The sequence below is a fragment of the Borostomias antarcticus genome, assembly GCF_949987555.1.
Source record: "Borostomias antarcticus genome assembly, chromosome: 21".
In the NCBI taxonomy this organism is placed as follows: Eukaryota; Metazoa; Chordata; class Actinopteri; order Stomiiformes; family Stomiidae; genus Borostomias; species Borostomias antarcticus.
The window spans coordinates 5,553,990-5,575,916 of record NC_140254.1 but is presented as its reverse complement, the minus strand read 5'-3'; the positions used below and the strand labels follow the sequence as shown (position 1 = coordinate 5,575,916).

General features: G+C 49.6%; 3 protein-coding genes across 3 annotated transcripts in view; 2 read left to right on the top strand and 1 right to left on the bottom strand.

Moving 5' to 3' along the window:
* Window positions 1-220: 220 nt before the first annotated feature.
* On the bottom strand, window positions 221-3,710 carry LOC311323372 (zinc finger and BTB domain-containing protein 12-like). The gene is made up of 5 exons (XM_084455575.1): window positions 3,610-3,710; window positions 2,850-3,062; window positions 1,969-2,163; window positions 1,580-1,750; window positions 221-1,429 (listed from the first exon to the last, which is right to left on the bottom strand). The coding sequence occupies exons 2-5, from the start codon at window positions 3,051-3,053 to the stop codon at window positions 338-340; spliced, it is 1,662 nt and encodes a 553-aa protein (XP_084311701.1). The 5' UTR covers window positions 3,054-3,062; window positions 3,610-3,710; the 3' UTR covers window positions 221-337.
* A 575-nt stretch (window positions 3,711-4,285) lies between these two features.
* Window positions 4,286-17,949, top strand: ehmt2 (euchromatic histone-lysine N-methyltransferase 2). Its single transcript, XM_084455573.1, has 27 exons — window positions 4,286-4,348; window positions 4,491-4,649; window positions 4,812-5,143; window positions 5,271-5,349; window positions 5,478-5,560; window positions 5,663-5,806; window positions 5,922-5,981; window positions 7,500-7,620; window positions 7,820-7,912; window positions 8,483-8,619; window positions 8,831-8,974; window positions 9,604-9,914; window positions 10,163-10,402; window positions 10,552-10,634; window positions 11,001-11,107; window positions 11,325-11,447; window positions 11,733-11,834; window positions 12,958-13,062; window positions 13,317-13,471; window positions 13,813-13,980; window positions 14,230-14,374; window positions 14,525-14,602; window positions 14,772-14,887; window positions 15,248-15,334; window positions 15,590-15,668; window positions 15,809-15,984; window positions 17,434-17,949. The coding sequence occupies exons 2-27, from the start codon at window positions 4,538-4,540 to the stop codon at window positions 17,612-17,614; spliced, it is 3,561 nt and encodes a 1,186-aa protein (XP_084311699.1). The 5' UTR covers window positions 4,286-4,348; window positions 4,491-4,537; the 3' UTR covers window positions 17,615-17,949.
* Window positions 17,950-18,496: 547 nt separating this feature from the next.
* slc44a4 (solute carrier family 44 member 4) overlaps window positions 18,497-21,927 on the top strand; it is a gene marked incomplete at its 5' end in the record, with an annotated part of 16,046 nt that continues 12,615 nt past the window's right edge. The window contains one exon of the mRNA XM_084455120.1: window positions 18,497-18,530. Coding sequence (XP_084311246.1) covers window positions 18,497-18,530 — 34 coding nt within the window. The remainder of the gene's footprint in view (window positions 18,531-21,927) is intronic.

The following is a 21,927-nucleotide window of genomic DNA, read 5'->3' as shown; positions in this document are numbered from 1 at the left end:
TGTAACAGTATGAGTCATTAACAAGCCACTGGGGGTTCCAAGTTCCAGGTTCCAAGAAGAAACACCGTCTCAAGCCAGCTTATAATAAATACACAGACTTTTATTGGTCAGCCAGTGAGTAAATGAGTTTAAAGGAGGTCTCTAGGGTCTAAAAAAAACAGTAGTATTCCCTTCACGCCCCCCCCCCCCCCACCCACACAAACACACACATTCTCCCAAATTCAAAGTAACAAGTCCTACTCCCACACCAACCTGAACTTGTGGGGCAGTCAGTAAAACACCATCTAAGCCAGAACACCCCCCTCCATCTCCCATCGTCACGCCCACCAGTCCACTATCATTGAGAGGCGGAGCCTCCCTCTCCTCCGCCCTGCTCCCTCTCTCTCTCCCTCTCCGCCTGCTCGTGCAGAGAGTTCTGCCCCGTCGTCTTGCCGTGCTGCTCCTTCAGGTGGCGCCGCAGTGCGGGCTTGTGGGCGAAGCGGGCGTGGCAGTAGGCGCAGCGGTGCGGCCGCTCGCCGCTGTGCAGGTTCATGTGGTCGCACAGCGTGGACTTCTGGGTGAAGGTCTTGAAGCACAGCGGGCAGCTGTGGCTCTTGGCGCCGCCGCGGTGCACGCTCATGTGGCGGTCCAGGTTGGTGGAGTGGTGGAAGTGCTTGCCGCAGCAGGGGCACACGTACAGCAGGTGCGTGGAGCGGGAGTGGATGGCCAGCGAGTGCGCCGAGGGGAAGGTCAGCCCGCAGTGCTCACAGGCCACCGGCCCCGTCCCGCTGGAGGTGGACCCCACCACCGCCACCGACTCGTCCCCCGCGGACTCCACCCCGGCGGGCACGGCCCCCATCTCCAGTCTGCCCTCCTCGTCCAGGCTGAAGTGGGCCATGCCGCCGCCGTCCCCGGGGGTGGCCTCCTCCCCCTGACCCTCCCCCACCCTGTAGTCCATCTGTGGGAGCTCGCCAGCCAGGAAGGCCGACCTCAGCGTCTCCTGGCTGAAGTCCAGGCCATAGCCCTCCCCCACGACCTCCCCTGCTGTGGAGAACTGCCATTCTTCTGGATACAACATGCCCGTGGGCCTCCTCTCCTGATAGGTGCCCCATTTCTTCCTCTTAAACCCCCTCCCTCTCCCCCTCCCCCTCCCTCGCCCTCGGCCCACTTTGGTCTCGGCGATGCGGCGCCTCAGGGCGTTGAGCCCCTCTCTCACGAAGCTGCTCATGCGGAGGTCCGTCGCTTCCGGGTTCCCGTCCTCCCCCTCGCCGCCGCCAACCCCCCCCGCCACGATGCCGTCTGTCCCCGCGTAGCTCTGCCCCTCCGTGGGGTCCCCGCCGTCGTCCTGGGCCTCTCGTTTGGCCACCATCACCTGGCCGCTCTCCTGGATGTACAGCTGGTCCACTCCGTACTCCTGCCTACACAGCTCCTCCTCCTCGGAGGTGTTCACCTGGAACAACACAGAGACCGGCGACATGAAGGTGCAGTTTTCACACCCCTGTAGTACGCTGAAAGTGAAAACCCCCGATCTTAAAATAGCGTTGCAAGGATATCCGTGCGAATCAAACAGGCACGCACGCACGTAAAACGGCACACACACCTTGATCGGCGAGTAATCCATTGAGGGACAAGCCGTCTGGGGGTGTGTGTCTGTGAGGTCACCCGGGGACTGTACTGAGGAGTTATGGTCTATAGGTGACATGGAGGGAAATGGCTGGCTGTCTCCACAGACTATCACTGCCATGGACTGGCTGTCCTCCAACTTAATGTTCTGAAAAGAGAGGAAGATATAGAAAAAGATCATTCTTGAATGTCTTTTCTCGTAATTAAGTACTATTGTGAGATTGTGAGAGACCAGCTATTGTCAGCCACTGTCATGTGGCGCAAAAATGATGAGAAACCAATGACGCGACAGCATAGGGGAGCCTAGGGCTCTATTACAAAGTGACTCCCGACCAGTAGATGGTCATGGAAAAGAGCGGCCCTCACCGGAGGTGGGCTGGGGTTCCTTGGCTGCATGTACTTGCTCAGGGCTCCTCTACACCTCTCCACCACGTGCTCCATCTGCAGGTAGCTAGCCGCCGTCAGGTAGTTCACTATCTCCTTGTGGCTAAACTGCAGCACGCCGGTGTAACAGGACAGGAGCAGGTCACACACCACGCTGGAGCTGTGGAGCACTGACACCTGGTAGGATAAATGTCAGATATTGATGAATATGTTGATATATGACAAGGTGATGAAGCGTTGGGGGGGAGGGGAGGGGGGGGGGTGATGCGTCCCAAATGTTGTCCTTGTACACCGTCTGTGACGTAGCCAAGCAATATCGCCCCAACCATCGCATTCCAGTCCGTACCCATGTGTGCTTTTGGAGACCTGAGTGGACAGGTGATATAATATTATGGTGGCAGGTCAATATGGTGCCAACTCCGGCCCAGACCATCTGAGAGAAGGCCAGAGCAACATCACACCACACTGTATACTCCTGTCAAATCCCATCTGATCTCCACAAGTGTAACAGGGATACGGCTCTGAGAATGAAATGTTATTTCAGGGTGCTGTTTTTATGATTTTTGATAGGATTCAGCTTTATTCGTTTAGCGCTTTTTACCGATACACGGTCACAGAGCACCTTTAACAATACATGAAGACATATATGAGACAACATAAAAACATGAAATAAGAGAGATGACATGCTGTGCAAGACACGCGCGCGCACATGCACGCATACACAAACAGCCATGGCAAATTAACTTCTTGATAAAATGCACACAAGAATTCTATGAAGGAACAATTCAGTAAAAGCCACAAATGAAAAGAACAAAGTTTTTCCCATGCTATATGAGGAGGGAGATCATACAGGTGCGTTCTACCTGCAGTTTGGAAGACGGGTTGAGCAGGAACTGGTCTCGGAGGAAAGGCGAACAGGCTGCCAGCACCACTTTATGTCCCCGGAATGTCTGGCTATCGCTCGCCACAATGGTGATGTCACAGAAGTGCTGTTTGGACCTCAGCGAGTTCATGTGCTTCAGGGTCGTGTCACCATGACCCGGCAGACGGAAACACAGCAGCCCCATCTTCTCCGTCTGTAGAAGAAATGGAAGGATGGAGGGAGAGTTTGTGATGTTTGTTTTCATTTTGTGTTTACACTTGCTTTGGCAATATGGAGCTTGGCAATATGTTATTTCATTCCATTCCAAGTCTGTTTAATTAAATTGAGTGACAGAGAGATGCAGAAATTATGTCATACTAGTTTACGTTAGCTTAATTGAAACACTGCCATCCCATCACTGACCAGTGGGACATATAAGGCTCCATTCTTGGGCTTTTTGGTGCTAAAAATAGATGTCTTCCAGTGTGGGTTCGGATCATGCTTTGAAAATGGAATTAAGCACTAATTCCTGAGCATTAAATATATAGCTAGCTAGCTAGCTTCAATTGACCAATTGCACTGGAAGATATCTGTTGGCAGGCTAACCAGCTACGTAAGCTAAGTAGCTAACAGACAAGGGGCTGCTCGTGGCATGCTGTTTGTCTGGCGTTAACATATAAACAGTTAGGTGGCGGCTAGATTTGGGTTTTTTGAGAACAGTTTTAACAATGCTTCGGTTCAGCCTAGCTACTTACCCGTACCTTTACGTGTCCTTAGAAAACTTGTTGATGTATTAGCTGCAAAGTTAGCTGGTTCTGTTTACGTTTGGCCTGAAAGGACAACTACTTCCCGTGACAACACTGCCTACAAAGTGACGTCAGAAGTCCCCAGTGGGCGGGGCGTGTTCACGCCAGCAACGTGCCACGCACGTACGTCAAAAACGTCTCATTGTGAAAACATGTCGGCATCCGAGAAAACGGTAAAGGTAAACGATTAACAAAAATTGATTAACGAACTAAGTTACATGTAAAAAAACAAACAGCCTATGACTTTACGGAATATGAGACATGCATATCTATATAAAAGCTGAATAGTTTCTAGTTTGCCTGCGTAGGAACCCTCTTTTTGTGCAAGAACACAAGCCAAACAAAAAGGCTTGCTGAAAGATTGGATAGCTTGCTAGCCAAGTAGAAAGTCAGATTTTAGTTCTTGCTCAGGAAGATTCCAGGAGCTTTAAATGCATTAGTGCATAATCGGCATGCATGTATGCTTTTACGTTGTGGAAATGTTCTATGGGTTAAGACGAGCTAACGTTGGCTAGCTAGCTAGCTTCTGTTCCTTTCATTGATGCTTCCTTACTGTTTTGCAGCAATCGCCGTGCGTGCGCGTCATTGTAGTATCATGACCAACCTGTAATTCTTTGCCCTGTGCAGAAGTCGCCTGAGAGCAAAGATGTCGAAAAGGAACCTCAAGTGAAACGCCCAGAAACATCGGATGAAGGTATATGTAGCTAGATTGCACAGAAGTGGATTTCTTGATACATAGCCTATTGAGGGTCAATGGACTAGTCAGCTACCCACACACATGTTGCTCATTATTACATTACTAATGTAGGTACGGTTCTGTATTATGCCTGTCCCAGGTGATGCAGGTCCCACTTCAACAGACACTAGCAAGGAGACGGAGGCCATGGGCGCGTTGGTGTCGTCCTCACTATTGCAGCGGAGGGCCTCTAAAGGAGAGGAGGAGAGCGAAAGAATAGCACCCCCCGCTTCCAGCACATCTGGCAGAACGCTTGCAGGTAGAAGATGATGTACAATATATTGACTCTTTCTCTGTGTCTCTCCCTCTATTACTCTCTTCTCTCTCTCTCTCTCTCTCTCTCTCCCTCTCTCCCCCTCTCTCCCCCTCTCTCCCCCTCTCCTTTTCAGTGATGTCTCATTGCTCATTCCCTCTCTCACAGGTCATGCAGCCAAGACCCTTCCATCCACCTCCTCCTCTCTGCCCTCCTCCTCCTCTTCCTCTACCTCCTCTCTGCCCTCCTCATCTTCCTCCACCTCCTCCTCTCTGCCCTCCTCCTCTTCCTCCACCTCCTCCTCTCTGCCCTCCTCCTCCTCCTCTTCCTCCACCTCCTCTTCGTCCCCTCCGGGGCGAGCAAAGATGAGTCTTTCTGGACCTGGCAGCAGTAAAGCTGTCCTTCCACCTCCCTCCTCATCCTTAGCCCCGCCTGTTTCTGCCACCCCAAACAAGATCCACCGTGCCCGCAAGACCATGAACAGACCTCCCATATCACAGGTGGGTTTCCTGGAAGCCGAAATTCCTGGATCTACGAAATATCTGTTATGTTCCTCTTATGTAATGTCAGTAATGTATGTACACCACTCAGAAATATTTTATGATTCGCTGACTCCCGGTTTTCCAGATGAGGTGCATCGAGTCACCGTTCATGCTGGTCAACCCGTCAGAGCCCGTGATCAGCTTCTCCACTGGCAGTGATACCGGTCAGTCTGGCATCTTGTGTGCATTTATACGGTCTTGAATGTCTGTGTGTGGAAGGCTGAGACTGTTGTCCGTCTCTATAAAAATGTGTGAATGAAGATCGTAATGGATCGATTACCTCTCTCACCAGAAGCAGCCAAGAGGAGAAGACTAGAGCCGGGCTCTGGCACCACACCCGAGAGGACTGACAGCGGCCTGGAGAAAGAGCAGAAGGTGAGTCTTGAGGGTCGGAGGAGGAGGGTAACAGAGATCGCAGGGATGCAGCTCTCAATTAGCGATTTGTGGCCACTAAAAAGCACCCCCTCTGACTTTCAGACAGACCGTGTGCCTGGCAGGGGGTCGGAACCGGTCGCCACGGCCTCCTCTGGACAGCGCTACAGTTGGCTAGAGGATTTGGATGAAGACACGGAAGAGTTTCGTATCTACAAGCGCTACGGCAGAGATGACACAGACAGCAAGGTCTCTTAATACCCTTCTTCAAAATGTTGTATACAGCCATTACAAAGCTTTATAAGTGCTCCAAATCCTGAGAACAGTTCGTGTTTTGAACTTTGCTATTCTATGATTTTTGTAGTCAGAGAATGTTGGGACAGGTGCAAAGCCGCATGAAAGGGGTTTGGAGGAGTCAGACCAGGTGAGTGTTTCTACCTGTCCAGTACTCTCATTGGTAAAACTTTGTTATTACAGTCAAGCCGGAAAGTCTGCACACCCCTTCCACCTTCTCCACGTTTTATTACGTTACAGACTTATTCTACAATAGATCGAGTTCATTTTTTGTCTCAAAATTCCACACAAAATAGCCCATAATGACAAAGTGAAAACAGGTTTTTAGACATTTGTGCTAATTTAATAAAATATCATATGTACAAAAGTGTGCACATCCTTTGGTATGACACCCAAAAGGGAGTTGAGGTGCATTTTCTTTCCACTGATACTGCTTGATAGGGATGCACCGATGCATCAGCCGAAGATCGGCATCGGCCTTGTTGACTGCTGTTGGCAAATGAAATGACATTCACCAATGGTAGTGGCCAGTGTTTGTGTCACACCAATTATGGCAATTTTTTTTAGGGGTGACTTCGATCTACGGTTGTTTTGTTGAAATTCTATCGGTCGAGCAATCGCAAAGCTTATACTTTGTTAGACAAAAAATGCATAACACTAATAAAATAGACGGACGAAACAGGAGTGTTTTGAAGTAGCCTACCTAGACATGGAACATCATTTTACAGCCCTGAGTGTGATAGGCTCTCTCCCTACAAGTCACACACACGGGTGTGGAACACAGGCCTGCAGCCGGTCTCTCCCACTTGCAAGTCAGCCTTTTGTTTACTAATTATGGTTTATATTAAGATATCAGGTCAAACATCCTTGTTTTGATAACTTTGTGTTGGCTGTAGGCTATTGTTATTGAGGATTGATTTCATTAGCGCCATTTTCATTACATTTTCTTTCATAGCCAACACAACAGAAAGAATCAAGCCCAGATAAACCCCACGAAGAAAATGTCTGTAGCAGTCTACAATCTAACAAGTTGAAATAGGTGATTGTTGTTTTCATCTTTTTTAATCAGGACATATGTTCTTTTTACTGCTGTTCATTTAAAATCAAGACCTTAAAGGCTTTAGGCTGCATTTTGCAATTTTGCCATTGCCCGTTATGTTATTTTTATTATTACCTAGGCCTACTACTATAGCCCCACAATAATGATGATTATGATCAAATTAAATTACGTAATAGCAGTGCATTCAATTTAATGTATTTCAATAATTTGGATGGATGTAGGCGGCCTGAAAAAAATGGGATCATATACTGTAAGCCTATGGCGCAAACTCAAGTGCGGTGGATTCGGGCCTAATGGGCCTATGCAGTCTAAAAATACAAAATATCTTAAGAAAATACCATAAAGAAAAACTTATGCCAAATAACTAATTACTACTTAGTTACTAATGACTATTAAATAATAGTCTTAATTTAGAAATGCAGGCAAGGCCTGAGAAAAAAAACAAAGAACAATCCAAAATCGAATCCATAAGTCTGTAACGTGATAAAACGTGGAGAAGTTGAAAAGGGTGTGCAGACTTTCCGGCTTGACTGTATATGAGGTGCTTAATTTCTCCCTCCCTTTGAAACAAACACTCCGTCTCAACAGAGCAAAGAGCCAGACCCAAGAAGGAGGAGTCAGGGCACCAAGGGGCGGAGTGAATCTCCATGGACGCAGCCGGGGCGGGGCAAAGGGAGAGAGAGAGCTGAAGGGGCAGAGATGGGGGGAGGTGAGTGACAAAGGGCCCTGTGCTATTTAGGTCTGAACAGTATCGAAGCAAATGATCTACGTTGAATGCAATTATTGTAAGTCGAGTTTGGATAAAAGCGTCTGATAAATGACTAATGAATGTGATGTTGATATGAACGCTTCCAGCCACGTCGGTGGTGGTGGTGGTCTGTTGATACTGTGTGACTCTTGCCTCTCAGCGGTGTCTGCTGCAGCAGCTCTGGGAGAGACCAGTGAGTACACAGAGGTTCCTCTGGGTTCTCTGGACAGCCTCACCCTCTCACCTCAGCACGGTGAGGAGAATATTGTTATATATTGATATATCTGGTGTGTGTTTATGAGAGAGAGAGAGAGAGAGGGAGAGAGTTCATATATTCAGTATCAACTTTTAATCTGCTTTTCAGAGCGTGTGGCTATTTATCCTTTCCCATGGTAGGACTGGTGCTAGAAAGAGAGAGTGAGTGAGAGAGTGAGTGAGTGAGTGAGAGAGTGAGTGAGAGAGTGAGTGAGAGAGTGAGTGAGAGAGTGAGTGAGAGAGAGAGAGAGAGTCTGTATGTCTCTATCTGTGGGTCTCAGTTCAGATGCAGATGTTGTGGTCCACACGGGTGAGTCACTGTTATTGTTAGTTACTTGTGCTGTGAGGGGTTACGTACGTGTGTCTGTGTGTGTGTGTGTAGAGAGGGTCTTAAGTGTGTGTGTGTGTGTGTGTGTGTGTGTGTGGGGAGAGGGGGTCTAACGGGTGTGTGTGTGTGTGTGTGTGTGTGTGTGTGTGTGTGTGTGTGTGTGTGTGTGTGTGTGTGTGTGTGTGTGTGTGTGTGGAGAGGTAGTCTAACGGTTGTATGTGTGTGTGTGTGTGTGTGTAGAGGGCAGTGATGCCGGGGAGACGGAGAGACTGGAGGAGCTGCCTCTCTGCAGCTGTAGGATGGAGGCTCCTCGTGTGGACGGGGCCAGTCAACATACCAGCAGGCAATGCATGGCCACGGAGAGCATCAACGGAGAGGTGTGTGTCCGTCTACAGGATGTGTGAGTGTGTGTGTGTGTGTGAGAACAGCCTCAAACTAAGTGTTCATGAGACTGCGGTTGTCTTGTGTGAAGATGTGACACTTTATTTGTTGTATATGTATGGCCTTTTAATGTATGACACTTAGATTAAGAGAGAACTAACTCTACCCCTTCAACCGTTCCTCCCTCTCTCACTCTCCCTCTCTCAGCTGGTGGGCTGTACCAATATCATTGTGAAGGGGGAGACTATGCGTCCGTCCAGTCGCGTGTCACTCATGGTGTTGTGCGAGAGCCACCGGTCACACATGGTCAAGCACCACTGCTGCCCCGGCTGTGGCTACTTCTGCATAGCGGTGAGACAACATGCTCTTTAACAATGCTCCCTACCAAGTAGGGCTGGGTTCAAAAAAAACAATCGATCAAATGATTCAGAATCGATTCATGAATCCCAAAATCGATCTTTTATTTAATGAATGAATGAATAAATGAAGGAATGAATAGTTCATTAATTTATTCAATGATTCATTCATTCATTCATTTTTGGAAATCAGTATTGATACCCAGCCGTAGTAGGCCTGTTGATGTGTTGCATACTCTAACTTGGCGGTCATGTAATTAAGGTTACAGCAAAAAAAAAAAAAAAAAAAGGTTTTAGTAACACTAACCGAATCGATATTGAATCGAATCAAATTGAATCGTGATAATCGATTCTGAACCTTGTGAATCGGAATCGAATCGATTCTTGAAATTCGAATCGATACCCAGCCCTAGTACCAAGCAAGGGTGAGAAAAGCACAGCTGCAAAAACAACACCTCATTCTTTAAAGGACGATGTCAAGAGCCGCTATCGGCTGTAGGACACTGAGCCGTCTCCCGACCCGAACGGGGGTCGTCACGGGGTGGGGGAAGGGCCTGACCTTCACGGCCTGACCTTTAACCCCCTGTTGTCCCCTCCTCCTCACCCCCCCCCCCCCCCTCCCAGGGCACGTTCCTGGAGTGCTGTCCGGACCAGCGCATCGCCCACCGCTTCCACCGGGGCTGCGTGTCAGTGCTGGGGGGCGGCCGGGGCCGCGGCATGGGCGCCGGCATGCTCTTCTGCCCCCACTGCGGTGAGGACGCCTCCGAGGCGCAGGAGGTCACCATCCCCCCGTCGGCCGCGGCCGCCACGGTCGTCACGATGTCCGCCTCGTCCACCACTGCGCCGTCCCTACCGCCGCCCGCGCTCCCCGCCCTCTCGCTGGCGGCGTCCACCGGGGCGACGAAGAACGGGAAGAAGCCCGAGGCCCCCATCAGGTTGGTGGCGGGGCGGGGCGGGGGGGGTGGTGGGTGTGATTCTTGACTATGTGGCTTTATGGAATGTGATGCTTGTACTCAAGCCCGTCTCTGATGTAATCTCTCCCCCCCCTCCCTCCCTCTCTAACCCCTCTCCCCTCCCTCTTCCCCCTCTCTAACCTCCCTCCTCCCTCCCCCCTCTCTCTCTTTCTCCTCCTCTTCCCCCTCTCTAACCCCTCTCCCCCACCCCCCCTCTCCCCCCCTCCCAGTGCGCGCATGCGCGGGCGTGGCGTGGTGAAGCGGGACCCCGAGCAGCAGCTGCCCCCCCAGCAGCCCCCGCCGGGCCCGGCCCCCCCGGAGGGCGTGACCCCGCCGGCGGAGGGGGGCGTGGACAGCGTGGGCCCCTCCCTCTGCCTGCCCAACGGGAAGCCCATCAGCCCCGGCGCACTCCCGGCTGGGCCCAGCAGGGCGGCGCTGCAGAAGGCCATCCTCACCCAGGACACTGAGAGGCAGGAGAATAGAATCAAATAGACATTTTGTGCATCAGTCACGATTGTTTTTGAGTTCATGTGATGAACAATGAAACAAGAGTAATACAGCCGTCCGCACATAAGGTCCTTTGCTCACACGGTGGTGTTCCTTGTTTGTGATTGGCCAGGAGGAAGAAGCTGAGGTTCCACCCCCGCCAGCTCTACCCAGCCGCCAAGCAGGGGGAGGTGCAGAGGGTTCTGCTCATGCTCAGTGAGTGTCATCGTGTTTACGGCCCCCTGTCTCCACGGCGATCTGCGGTGTTTACTACGTATTCCAGATACAGGGTGACTGTGTGGAGGCGTTGCCAGTGAGGGGAGAAGAGTGAGAGAGATGGAGTCAACTAACTGTCTACTTCTAACCGTCTTCCCTACCGTGCCTGTGTGTCTGTGTGTGTGTGTGTCTCTGACTGTTTGGTGTGTGTGTGTGTGTGTGTGTGTGTGTGTGTGTGTGTGTGTGTGTGTGTGTGTGTGTGTGTGTGTGTGTGTGTGTGTGTGTGTGTGTGTGTGTGTGTGTGTGTGTGTGTGTGTGTGTGTGTGTGTGTGTGCGCGCGCGCGCGTGTGTGCGTGCGTGCTCCAGTGGAGGGGATCGACCCGGCCTACCAGGCAGACTCCCAGAACAGACGCTCGGCCCTCCACGCCGCCGCCGCCAGAGGCCTGCTGGAGGTCTGCTACATGCTCGTCCAGGTCGGCCACTCCCCCAGCCGCACTGTGCAACCCGTCCAATACCCTTGCGCTCTGGATTTGAAAATGCACGCACACGTGCAAAGAGATTCAGTACACGCAAGTGCATAGCATGTCCCTGGCCGTGCTTTCATTTAGCATCCCTCGCGTTACGCCGCCATTGTGCGCGAGACACCACGCCCCCATGATGACTCCTTTGTTTTGTCTTGTGTACTTGCAGGCAGGCGCTAAGTTAGACGCCCAAGACAAGACCACGAGGACCCCTCTCTTCGAGGCTATAGTCAACAACCATGTAGAGGTGGCCAGATACCTGGTCCAGAGTGGAGCCTGTGTCTACCACATTGTGAGTGCCCGGGAACATCAATGCTGGACTGCTTCTGCATTCAGTAGCCAGTTCCTCTAGCATGTGTAATGATTCTAACATCACGCCTCTTCGGTCAGAGGCCAGCAGGAGATTTGTTTGTCAAAATGTTAAAGCCCCATCCTCCCATTCTGTCTCTTGTGTCTCTCTCGGTCTCTCTCTCTCTCTCTCTGTCTCCTTTCTTCCATCCTATTATTGTACTTTCCCACTCTCCTTCCTCTCTCTCTCACCCCTCGTCCATCCTGTCCCTGCCCCCCTCTTCTCCAGGAGGAGGACGGGTACACTAGTCTGCACCACGCGGCCAAGCAGGGCAGCCTGGACCTCGTGACCCTGCTGCTGGAGACGGGACAGGTGGATATTAACGCACAGGTGGGGCAGAGCGTGAGAGGATCCCTCTTGGTCTCTAGACAGGGTGGCAGCTGCAAACAAGTCAGTGTGTGTGTTTTTTCACTCCCCGTCTCGCTGTCTTCGTCACCGTCTCCCACATTGTGTAGTTCACCTGTCCCCACGGTGCCCATTGACTTTGCCGTTTATGAGCGTTGAGAATGTGTGTTGTATCCAGTTTAGTCCGACTATATCCAGTCTTCTGTTTACTGCAGTTTTAAACTTAATGATGAGGCAAAAATATTATGTTTACTATCTTTTCTCGGATCAGTAGATTTCTGTGTGTGTGTGTGTGTGTGTGTGTGTGTGTGTGTGTGTGTGTGTGTGTGTGAGAGAAACTCCCACCCTCATTCCTGTGCGTGTTGTTTATGTCTGTAGATTATGAGTCATGTTGTTTGTCTATAGCACTAACACATTCCTCCCTAGGGTTAATGGTCTTGATCTACGTAGTCTCTCTGCATATCACTAGTTAACCGTTTTTTTATTACAGATGGGTCACCATATGAAAAATAACTGCCTAACCCCCCAAAAATTAATACAAAAGGTTTTTCCAATTGATTTTGGTACCTCTAGGCATGCTTAAAAATACACCCAAAAATCTGAAAGGGGTAATTTTCAAGATGGACTCCAAGACGGTTGCTGGGAGCTTAAAATGGCCCTCTTCGGACACCATCTTGGATTTGTCAATAAATCCAAGATGGTGAGGGTAATTTCACTGATTCAATCGTATTCCCAGAGCCCTAAAAACTAGGGTTAGACACCAAAATCATACTGAATAGTAATTGAGATATAGCCATTTTAAGCTCCTGGCAGCCATCTTGGACGCCATCTTGAAAACTACCTCTTTCCGGAAGTCAGACTTTCCTAGATTTTGAGTATCTTATTTAGCATGCCCAATGGTACCACAATCCATGGAAAACTTTTTGTATCCATTTTTTGGGGTTCAACCACACATTGGCTAAAACCACGTGTCCCCCCCGGTGGACAGTGTATATATATTGGGACATGAACACCATTGGCCTTGGCCAACAGGACGACATTGTGTTGTGGCTGAGTTCTGACCGTTGTGTGTGTGTGTCTCCCTGGTCCCCTGCCCCCTCCCCCACAGGACAGCGGAGGCTGGACCCCGCTCATCTGGGCCGCGGAGCATAAGCACTTGGATGTCATCCGGGCTCTGCTGAACAGAGGCGCCGACGTCACCATCAAGGACAAGGTCAGCTGGTCACTGCGTTCTGTCCGGCGCTGCCCGGGTGACGAGCTACATCAGTTTAGAGGCAGAATATATGGTCATCTGGAATGTGCTCCTCTCTTCTGTTTGTTTTCTTTATACGGTGGCACGCTCTGTCACACTTACTTACCAGTCTTCCTCTGCTTTCTTTCTCTTTTTGTTTTTGTCTCTCTTCTCCCTTCCCCCTACGCCCCCCCCCCCACCACCCCTCCATCCTCCCCCTCTCTCTCCCCGGCCAGGAGATGAACGTGTGTCTCCACTGGGCGTCGTTCGCCGGCAGCGTGGAGATCGCCGAGCTGGTGCTGAACGCCGGCTGCCCCCTCACCTCCGTCAACCTGCACGGGGACACGCCCCTGCACATCGCCGCCAGGGAGGGATTCCTGGAGTGCGTCACGTGAGTGGCTCTTGTCACATGTCAGACCGCCGCCTTTAGTTAGTCACAGCCGTTAAGATGGAGGTGGGGTGGAGAGGGGGGGGGGGCGTCGTAGTTGTTTTGTCGGTGCTCTGACTTCCAAGGGTGCGGGTAATGTTCCCGTGAGGGTCATCTGGGTTACAGTGTGTGCAGTGAAGGGGTACGCAGAGTTGCACACAAAAGTTCCCTCTGCTTCCTCCAGCGTATTGGGAGGACTGTGTAAAAGTGGCGTTGGTTCAGGCTAGACCCTCTCAGCCCATTCTGTCTCTATATAGTCTGGCCAATAAGCTTTCGGGTCACCTCTCTCCCTCTCGCCCCCTCAGGCTGTTCCTCTCCAGAGGCGCCGACATCGACATCATGAACAGGGAAGGGGACACGCCCCTCACGCTGGCTCGTGCCGATTCGCCGGTCTGGGTATCGCTGCAGATCAACAGGAAGCTGCGGAGGGGGATAGCCAATCGCATGATTCGGACGGAGAAGATCATCTGCAGGTCGGTGGCCGGTCTGTAATGTCGGTGCGCTCGTCATCGAAGACGGCTACCTGGTCTGTCTGTCTGACTGTTGTACCCTTGTTTTGACCCTTTCCTCCTCTGTACAACTCCCTCCCTCTCTCTCTCTCTCTCTCTCTCTCTCTCTCCCTCCCTCCCCCCTCCACCCCTAGTCCAGTGACTGTGTTCTCTTGTTCCCCTCCTCCGCCGAGAACGGTTCTAACCCTCGTCCCCTCCCTTCCCCCCCTGCAGTGACGTGGCGCAGGGCTACGAGAACGTGCCCATCCCCTGTGTGAACGCAGTGGACGACGAGGGCTGTCCCTCCGACTACAAGTACGTCTCAGAGAACTGCGAGACCTCGGCCATGAACATCGACCGCAACATCACACACTTACAGGTAAAACGTGCGTCGTGTTCATCACACACGCACGCCGACCTATGCGAATACAAACAAAACGATACGCATTCACAACCCACACCCACAAGACACACACACACACATGCAGACATTTGTTATTCAACACACACCTTACCCGTGTCCCCTCAGCATTGCAGCTGCTCGGACGACTGCTCTTCCAGTAACTGTCTGTGCGGACAGCTCAGCATTCGCTGCTGGTACGACAAGGTGAGTGGTGCCCTGCCTGCGCTTGACCGTCAGCGGGACGGGTCCATGACAGTGAGGGGGGGGGTGGCTAGCTGAAGTGAAGCTCGTGGAGAATGTGTAGCATGCCATTCCATCTCTCTTTCACCCCGGTCAGCGGTGGTCTTGACTTGGCGTCGTTTCTGTTGAGCAGGACCAGCGGTTGTTACAGGAGTTTAACAAGATCGAACCTCCCCTCATATTCGAGTGCAACATGGCCTGCTCCTGCTACCGCACCTGCAAGAACAGAGTGGTACAGGCCGGCATCAAGTAAGACCTTATAATCGCTCATATACAATATTATAGGCACACACACACACACACACACACACACACACAACACATCATGTAACACAACAAACTCTCGCTTCTGCATTTTGAAAGCGGAGACCTGGAGTTGTTAAAAATGGTGCTATAGTCTCTAGCTGTGCCTGACTCTCTCTCTCTCTCCCTCTCCCTCTCCCTCTCCCTCTCCCTCTCCCTCTCCCTCTCTCTCTCTCTCTCTCTCTCTCTCTCTCTCTCTCTCTCTCTCTCTCTATCTGTCTCTCTCTCTCTCTCTCTCTCTCTCTGTCTCTCTCCCTCTCCCTCTCTCTCTCTCTCTCTCTCTCTCTGTCTCTCTCTGTCTATCAGGGTGCGTCTGCAGCTGTATCGTACAGAGAAGATGGGTTGGGGAGTACGAGCCTTGCAGGACATCCCCCAGGGAAGCTTCATCTGCGAGTAAGTGTGTGTGTGTGTGCGTGAGCGTGCAAATTTGTTAGTTGACCAGTGGAATGAGCGATGGTATGATTAATCTAGATGAACTAATCTCAGTCTGAGGAAGAGCTGGCAGGGCTCGAAACGTTACACTTGGGTGTTTACTCAATAAAATAATTTTTGGGAGCTAAACCAGAGATGCAGACTTTCCTGTTCAAATGATTAATCATTCTACAGTATTAATATAGGTGTGTTTACATGGTCTTGCTCTCTCCATAGATATGTAGGAGAGCTGATCTCCGACGCAGAGGCAGACGTTAGAGAAGACGACTCCTACCTCTTCGACCTGGACAACAAGGTAAGCTTTAGCTAGTCTGAGGTGGTCGTCAAAGGCATTTCTCACTCTAGAAGTTAATACACTCATACTACACACAGTGTAGGCACACTGCACACGCAGGAAATGCTAACTTTTGTGCCAACCGTGTCTCCCGCCCACAGGATGGCGAGGTTTACTGCATCGACGCCCGTTACTACGGCAACATCAGCCGTTTCATCAACCACCTGTGCGACCCCAACATCATCCCGGTGCGCGTGTTCATGCTGCATCAGGACCTGCGATTCCCTCGCATCGCCTTCTTCAGCTCGCGGGACATCCTGACCGGACAGGAGCTAGGGTGAGGCTGACCACACTGACCACACGCTATCAATCAATCAATCAAGCAATTAAAGCTTTATTTGTATAGCGCATTTCATACCCAGAGGCAACACAATGCGCTTTACAGAGAACCAGGGAGGTGGGTATACGACCCACATCTACATATTCCAGAGGGAAGCAAAAAAACAGTAATCACCCGGGGGCCAGATAAGTGAGCTGTAAAAATTCTTCCCTGGCCCCTCTCAACAAGGCGATCGAGCAAGCTCCAGGAGTATGTTTGTCTACCGGCTAAGAACATTTATAAAGCAATACATTACATTAAATTACATTTCAGAGTAAGAGAGGCTAAAAAGCATCATAGGAGAGAGAACATTCTACGGACATGCTACGACATCCACAGCAGACACAGGGGTATCTATCGGACTCCGGGAGGTCTGCTGGTGACAGTGGGGCATCCACTGGACCTGGTTAGAAGATAGGAGGGAGAGAGAGAGGCACTAGGGAGAGGGAAGGCAGAACAGGTTTAGTAGAACATAGAGCCATACAGACCACACAGATATTGAAACAGGCAACCTGGAGCAAGCTCCTGGAATATATTTGTCTAATGGCTAAGAACATTTAAAGAACAATAAATTACATTAAATTAAATTTTCAGAGCATCAGGTCCAGGCCTAAGCCGGATGTGGACTGATGTGTCTGTGTGTCCGCTAGAGGCTAGGCTAGTCCAGGACAGGAGGGTGAGGCTGATCACACGCTACCGCTAGAGGCTAGGCTAGTCCAACACAGGAGGGTAAGGCTGACCACACACGACTGCTAGAGGCTAGGCTAGGCTAGTCCACGACAGGAGCTGGGGTGAGGCTGACCACACGCTACCGCTAGAGGCTAGGCTAGTCCAACACAGGAGCTGGGGTGAGGCTGACCACACGCTACCGCTAGAGGCTAGGCTAGTCCAACACAGGAGCTGGGGTGAGGCTGACCACGCTGACCACACTCTACCACTAGGCTGGGGTGAGGCTAGTCCAGTCTAGTCCAGTCCATCGCTGACCACACCACTCACTGCATGTGACAAATAAAGATCTGAATCTAAGCCGGGGTGAGGCAGACCACGCTGACCACTCGCTGCCGCTAGGCTAGTCCAGTCCAGTGCTGACCACTCGCTGCCGCTATAGGCTAGTCCAGTCCAGTCCAGTGCCAAGCTTAGAATCTCTAGTAAGAGACGGAGGGATTTTTTTTTCTGAAAGTGGGTGAATTTAAAGGGACTTTCTGTGGGTTCTCCAAATGCGTACATGTAGGAGGTGACGACCTTAGGACCTTCCGCTCTGATGCGCTTTGAGGAGGAGACGACGAGTGGCTGCAGCGAAGCAGACTGATGTTTTTGTGAATCACTCTTTTCTGCACGTCTCCTCCACTTCAAAATGACATCATTTATAAAAGCCGGTTATATTCATGTCTCTCTGTTCCTGGCCAGGTTCGACTATGGAGACCGATTCTGGGACATCAAGAGCAAATACTTCACCTGCCAGTGTGGATCAGAGAAATGCAAACACTCAGCGGAGGCCATCGCCTTGGAGCAGAGCAGGCTAGCGCGGCTGGAGGCGTGCCCAGATTCAGGGACTGACCTTGGGCTTACCATGCTGGGAAACTCCTAGGCATCACCTGGGGCCTGTTGCATGTGTTCCATTAGATATCACGCCTTGTCCCTATCAGTTCTCTTGTCAGTGTGTGCAGTTATTGTTCAAGTGAGACCCTCATTACTTTGTATGGGACATGAACGACTAAAATAAAATACAGTATTTCTTTACTGTAATGGCACTATGCTCCTTTGCCTTGAGAGATCACAAGAAGTGGCACCACATTGCGCTGTCGCCAGTTGTGCTCACATCCTGCTGTGCCAAATAACAGTGCATTTCATGGACCTATGATACTGTCCAGGATACTGTTGTGAAGCATATGAATTTAGGGACCTAGGGGTAGCATTGAATCTAAATGTTTTTTATATCCATTTATTTGTTTTAATCAGTGTAATAAATTTGAGTATAAAATTGACTTGCCTTTTTCTGTCAATGTTGTATTTTCATAGAATTAATTTAATGGCATGTGGCCTGGGCAGAAAACTGAACGAGACCTCCAATTAAACACAAAGGTAGTCATGATATTTAACCCACTTATACGCATGGATGTATTAGCTTATAGGGGACCAAGGTAAAGGACCGGGATCGGATGATGTATGGATTTCTGGTCATTTTTATTCATCATGACAGCAGGGGGCGTTGGTGGAGCCGGTCAGTCAGAGGAGAACGCGGGGCGGGGATGTTCGTGACAGCGGAACAGGTGCGCACCCCCCGGGGCGCCGCAGTCACTACCTGGTTACGGATGCGAGGAAGAAAGATTTTCCTCAGATCAAGTTGACTGTTAACGCGTAGGGACTGAACTTTCTTTCATCGATTTCTTTTAGTTTTTTTTGTAGTTTAGCCTGTAGGTCTTAGGTAGGCCTATTAAGCAGGGGAAAGGGAGAGCTGTAGCAGGTAGCAATGGGTAAAAAACAGGAGGAGACCTCCGAGTACGGTAAGTTTCTCATCCCATTTCTTTGTTTGACATCCCAATACGTTTTCTCGCATGTGTTGTGTTGGTCTTGTATGGGTCACTTTTGACGTGATTTAGTTCTAGCCTAAACGTGGGCTATTGTTCATTTAATGTTCTTTGTGAATAGGCCTATTGCATGAACATTTTGTGAATGTTTGTGCCAATTGAGAAAATTGCCTCTAATTGATGGTCGTTTCTTGCACGAATAGATTAGCTCTATTCATTGTTAAGTTGTGCATGCAGCTGATCATGCAAGACAACTGTGGATTCTCTATTCCAAAAAGTTTTCAATCAACATTTCAAACAACCAGCACCCCAACACGCTGACAGTAGATGATCAATAATTCGAATGAGAGGGAAGGCCCAGCCCAGCAGGAGGTTAACTCACCGGCTGATGATGTATTAACAGCTCAACAGTAGACTTTTTTGCACCAAGTTGTTGTTTATTCGGATCAAATGGGAAAATATATGAGGAAGTGTTGAGATTTGTGGAACAGGGTGTTGCATGCCATGTCGGAGTGATGACGTTCTCAGATAGCATGTCCCTGAGATGTTTTGCATGTGTTTGGCTTGGTGCAGTAGGCTACTGGTCCGCCTCTGTGTTGTCTTGGTCTGTCCTCCTGTTTCCTACCTGGCTGACTCACCAGGACACACTGAGTCTATAGACAGGCTAGATCTCAAACCACACTGGGCACTGGCTTTTGTAAACAAATTATCTTATAACAGTCAAATAGAGGTGCAGAGGAGTGTTTAATAAATGGGCAGGTTTTAGGCCCACAGAGTAATCCAGGTAACGACCTGCTTAGATGCTACAGCTGCCAGTGTGTCCAACGTCAAGTCAAATCACTTTTTTGTCATTTCATTAAAGTACACAAATGTGCCAGTGAGTGAAATGTTCAGGTGTGTTAACCTTCGATGCAACAGCATAACAACAGGCAATATACATAAAATACCCTAAGACATATACACACGCAATGTGAAGACTAGACTATCATATCCACATATGATACCCTGGACATATACAGATGGAATATATAACCTGTTTGCCGAGAAGGAAGTGGTTTCAGTGCAGTCTTAGTCAGAGGGAGGATGTTTGCCAACCTATGGGCCTGGCCCACTGTGTATTGTTTATTAAATGTTTAACGTTGTGTGCTCCGTTCAAGGGCGGCCACTTGCGTTTAAGGTCAGTCATTTAGAGTGGCAACTCCCTAGTCAGAAGGTCAGCACTTCCTTGTCAGCGAGGTGTTGGGGAATAAAGTCTTCTGTTTTCAAGTACATATCTGAGTTGTTCCTTCAGGCCAAAGCCCTCTGAGACTAATCATTGACCAGCAAGTATGAGTCCTAACCAGGCCTAACCAGAGCAGACACAGTCAGAACCAAATCTAAAAATAAAATGAATTAACTTTTAAACGACACTAAAAAGACCGTGCAAGCATTTACCCTTCCTCCCCCCGCCAGAGTGGCTAGATGTTGTGATTTAATGACCTCCTGTAGGTGGTAGCTGGGTCTGTATTAATGTGTGATGTCTGTTAGAGCAACAACAGTCTCATCGGTGACCTGAAGGGCTATTCCCTTCAGGTCCCTTCATGTAGAGTCTCTCTGGAGCCTCTACATGGTTATGTATATGTCATTAGTTAACAGGCACGCTACAACCCATTACAAATCTGCCATCGATGGCTCTCTACACCGTGTCGTGAGCGGAGAGGGTCGAGAGAGGATGAGGAACAGGGGATGAACCGTTTATAGTGAAAAATAACCTGCAATGATGAGATGAGCGATGGAACAGAGAGCCAGCCCTTGTTGACTCTTGTTTTGCATAAGTGAATCCCTATTCCTCCCTGTCCGTGTAGTGGAAGAGGGCGCGGCGCGTGTTCCTTAAGACACAGACTTACTTTAGCACTGGAGGAGTTGGTATGTACAATACCGGCCTTGATGCCAGGTGCACTGTTTCCTCATAGACACACAGACAGATGGACATGAATACATTTCTCTCTCTCTCTCTCTCTCTCTCTCTCTCTCTCTCCCTCTCTCTCTCTCTCTCTCTCTCTCACACACACACACACACACAGTGAGATAGACAGAGAGACTTGTAGACTACAAAGATAAGGACAATGCTGTGTTTGAGAAATTGCCTCGCTTTATAGTCAAAACCTGCAATAATATTCTTGCTTTTCACATCACATCACACCACACCATCCAAGCCAGTCGAACTACATGTCAAGGACGCTTACTTGAGAAACTTGGTCTTCAGCCCAAAACAGTAAATATGTCTGTCTGCCTGTCTGTCTGCCTGTCTGTGTCTCTGTCAGTCTGTCTGCCTGTTTGTCTGTCTGTCTGTCTGACTGTCTGAGGTGCAGAGTTTTGTAGGGTCCAACAGTCTTTCTCAGCCGTGCCCTTTATGGTCTTTATGACAGTTGGTCAGTTTCATATTCCTGCCCATATTTTACTCCAAACAGACGAACCGTCAGCATCCTGCAGTAATCTGATACTCGGCAGCGGCTAAATCCAGGCAGAGAAACGGGTTCCTCTCTGTAGGGGATAAATACACGATTCTACTGGCTCCTTGAACCTCAATTGACCCTCAATGTTCCTCATGCAAGGGGGTGAAACCACAGATTTGGGTATTAATGTTTGTTCTGGTAGTCAGGTGCCAGAGTAGACGTCTCCCTTTTAATCTAGCTACAGCTGTCACCTCTATGTTATGTACAGTACAACACTTTGGTTTCTGTACAACATGACTTTGTCACTTGTTATAAGAAGGAGTGGAGTGTAGGTGGTCTATCTCTTAAGACATGATATCTGAAGATGTTATACTCCAACATGCCTACCCTCTCTTCCACCTGCTTCCTCCAATAGAAGGTCTGCTCATTTGAAAGGTGAAAGATTCAGTATAATGATAACCTGCTTGATATCAGCGGTCAAGGTTACGTTGAACTGGAGTAAACTGGAGTATTGGATATTCATGAACTTCTAAGGATACACGGTAGTTCCTCAGCGTTGCAATAAATACTTCTTATCTTAATACTCCTTATCTAAATATAGACCTTTTACTGTGAAGCGTGATGCGGGGTTACAGTATGGAGGTTGCTTCCGATCAGTAATGTCATGAGTAGTAACTGACGTCTACACAGCTTGTTGAAATAGTCAAACCACTTCTGATGTGTGTTGCTCAACAATTACGTGCGTGATCTTAGACCTCTCGTCGTAAAGACATTCCATCAGAGGTTGAGCTATAAGGAACCTGCCTGTTCATAAACAAGGTTCAGGCTGACGCTATGACAAACTGGTTCTCAGTGGAAACTCACCACGAAAAAATAGAGTTTGGTTGACAAGCCCCATTTGAATCAACCCAGCAAACAGGTGTTTGCCTCCATTGTGT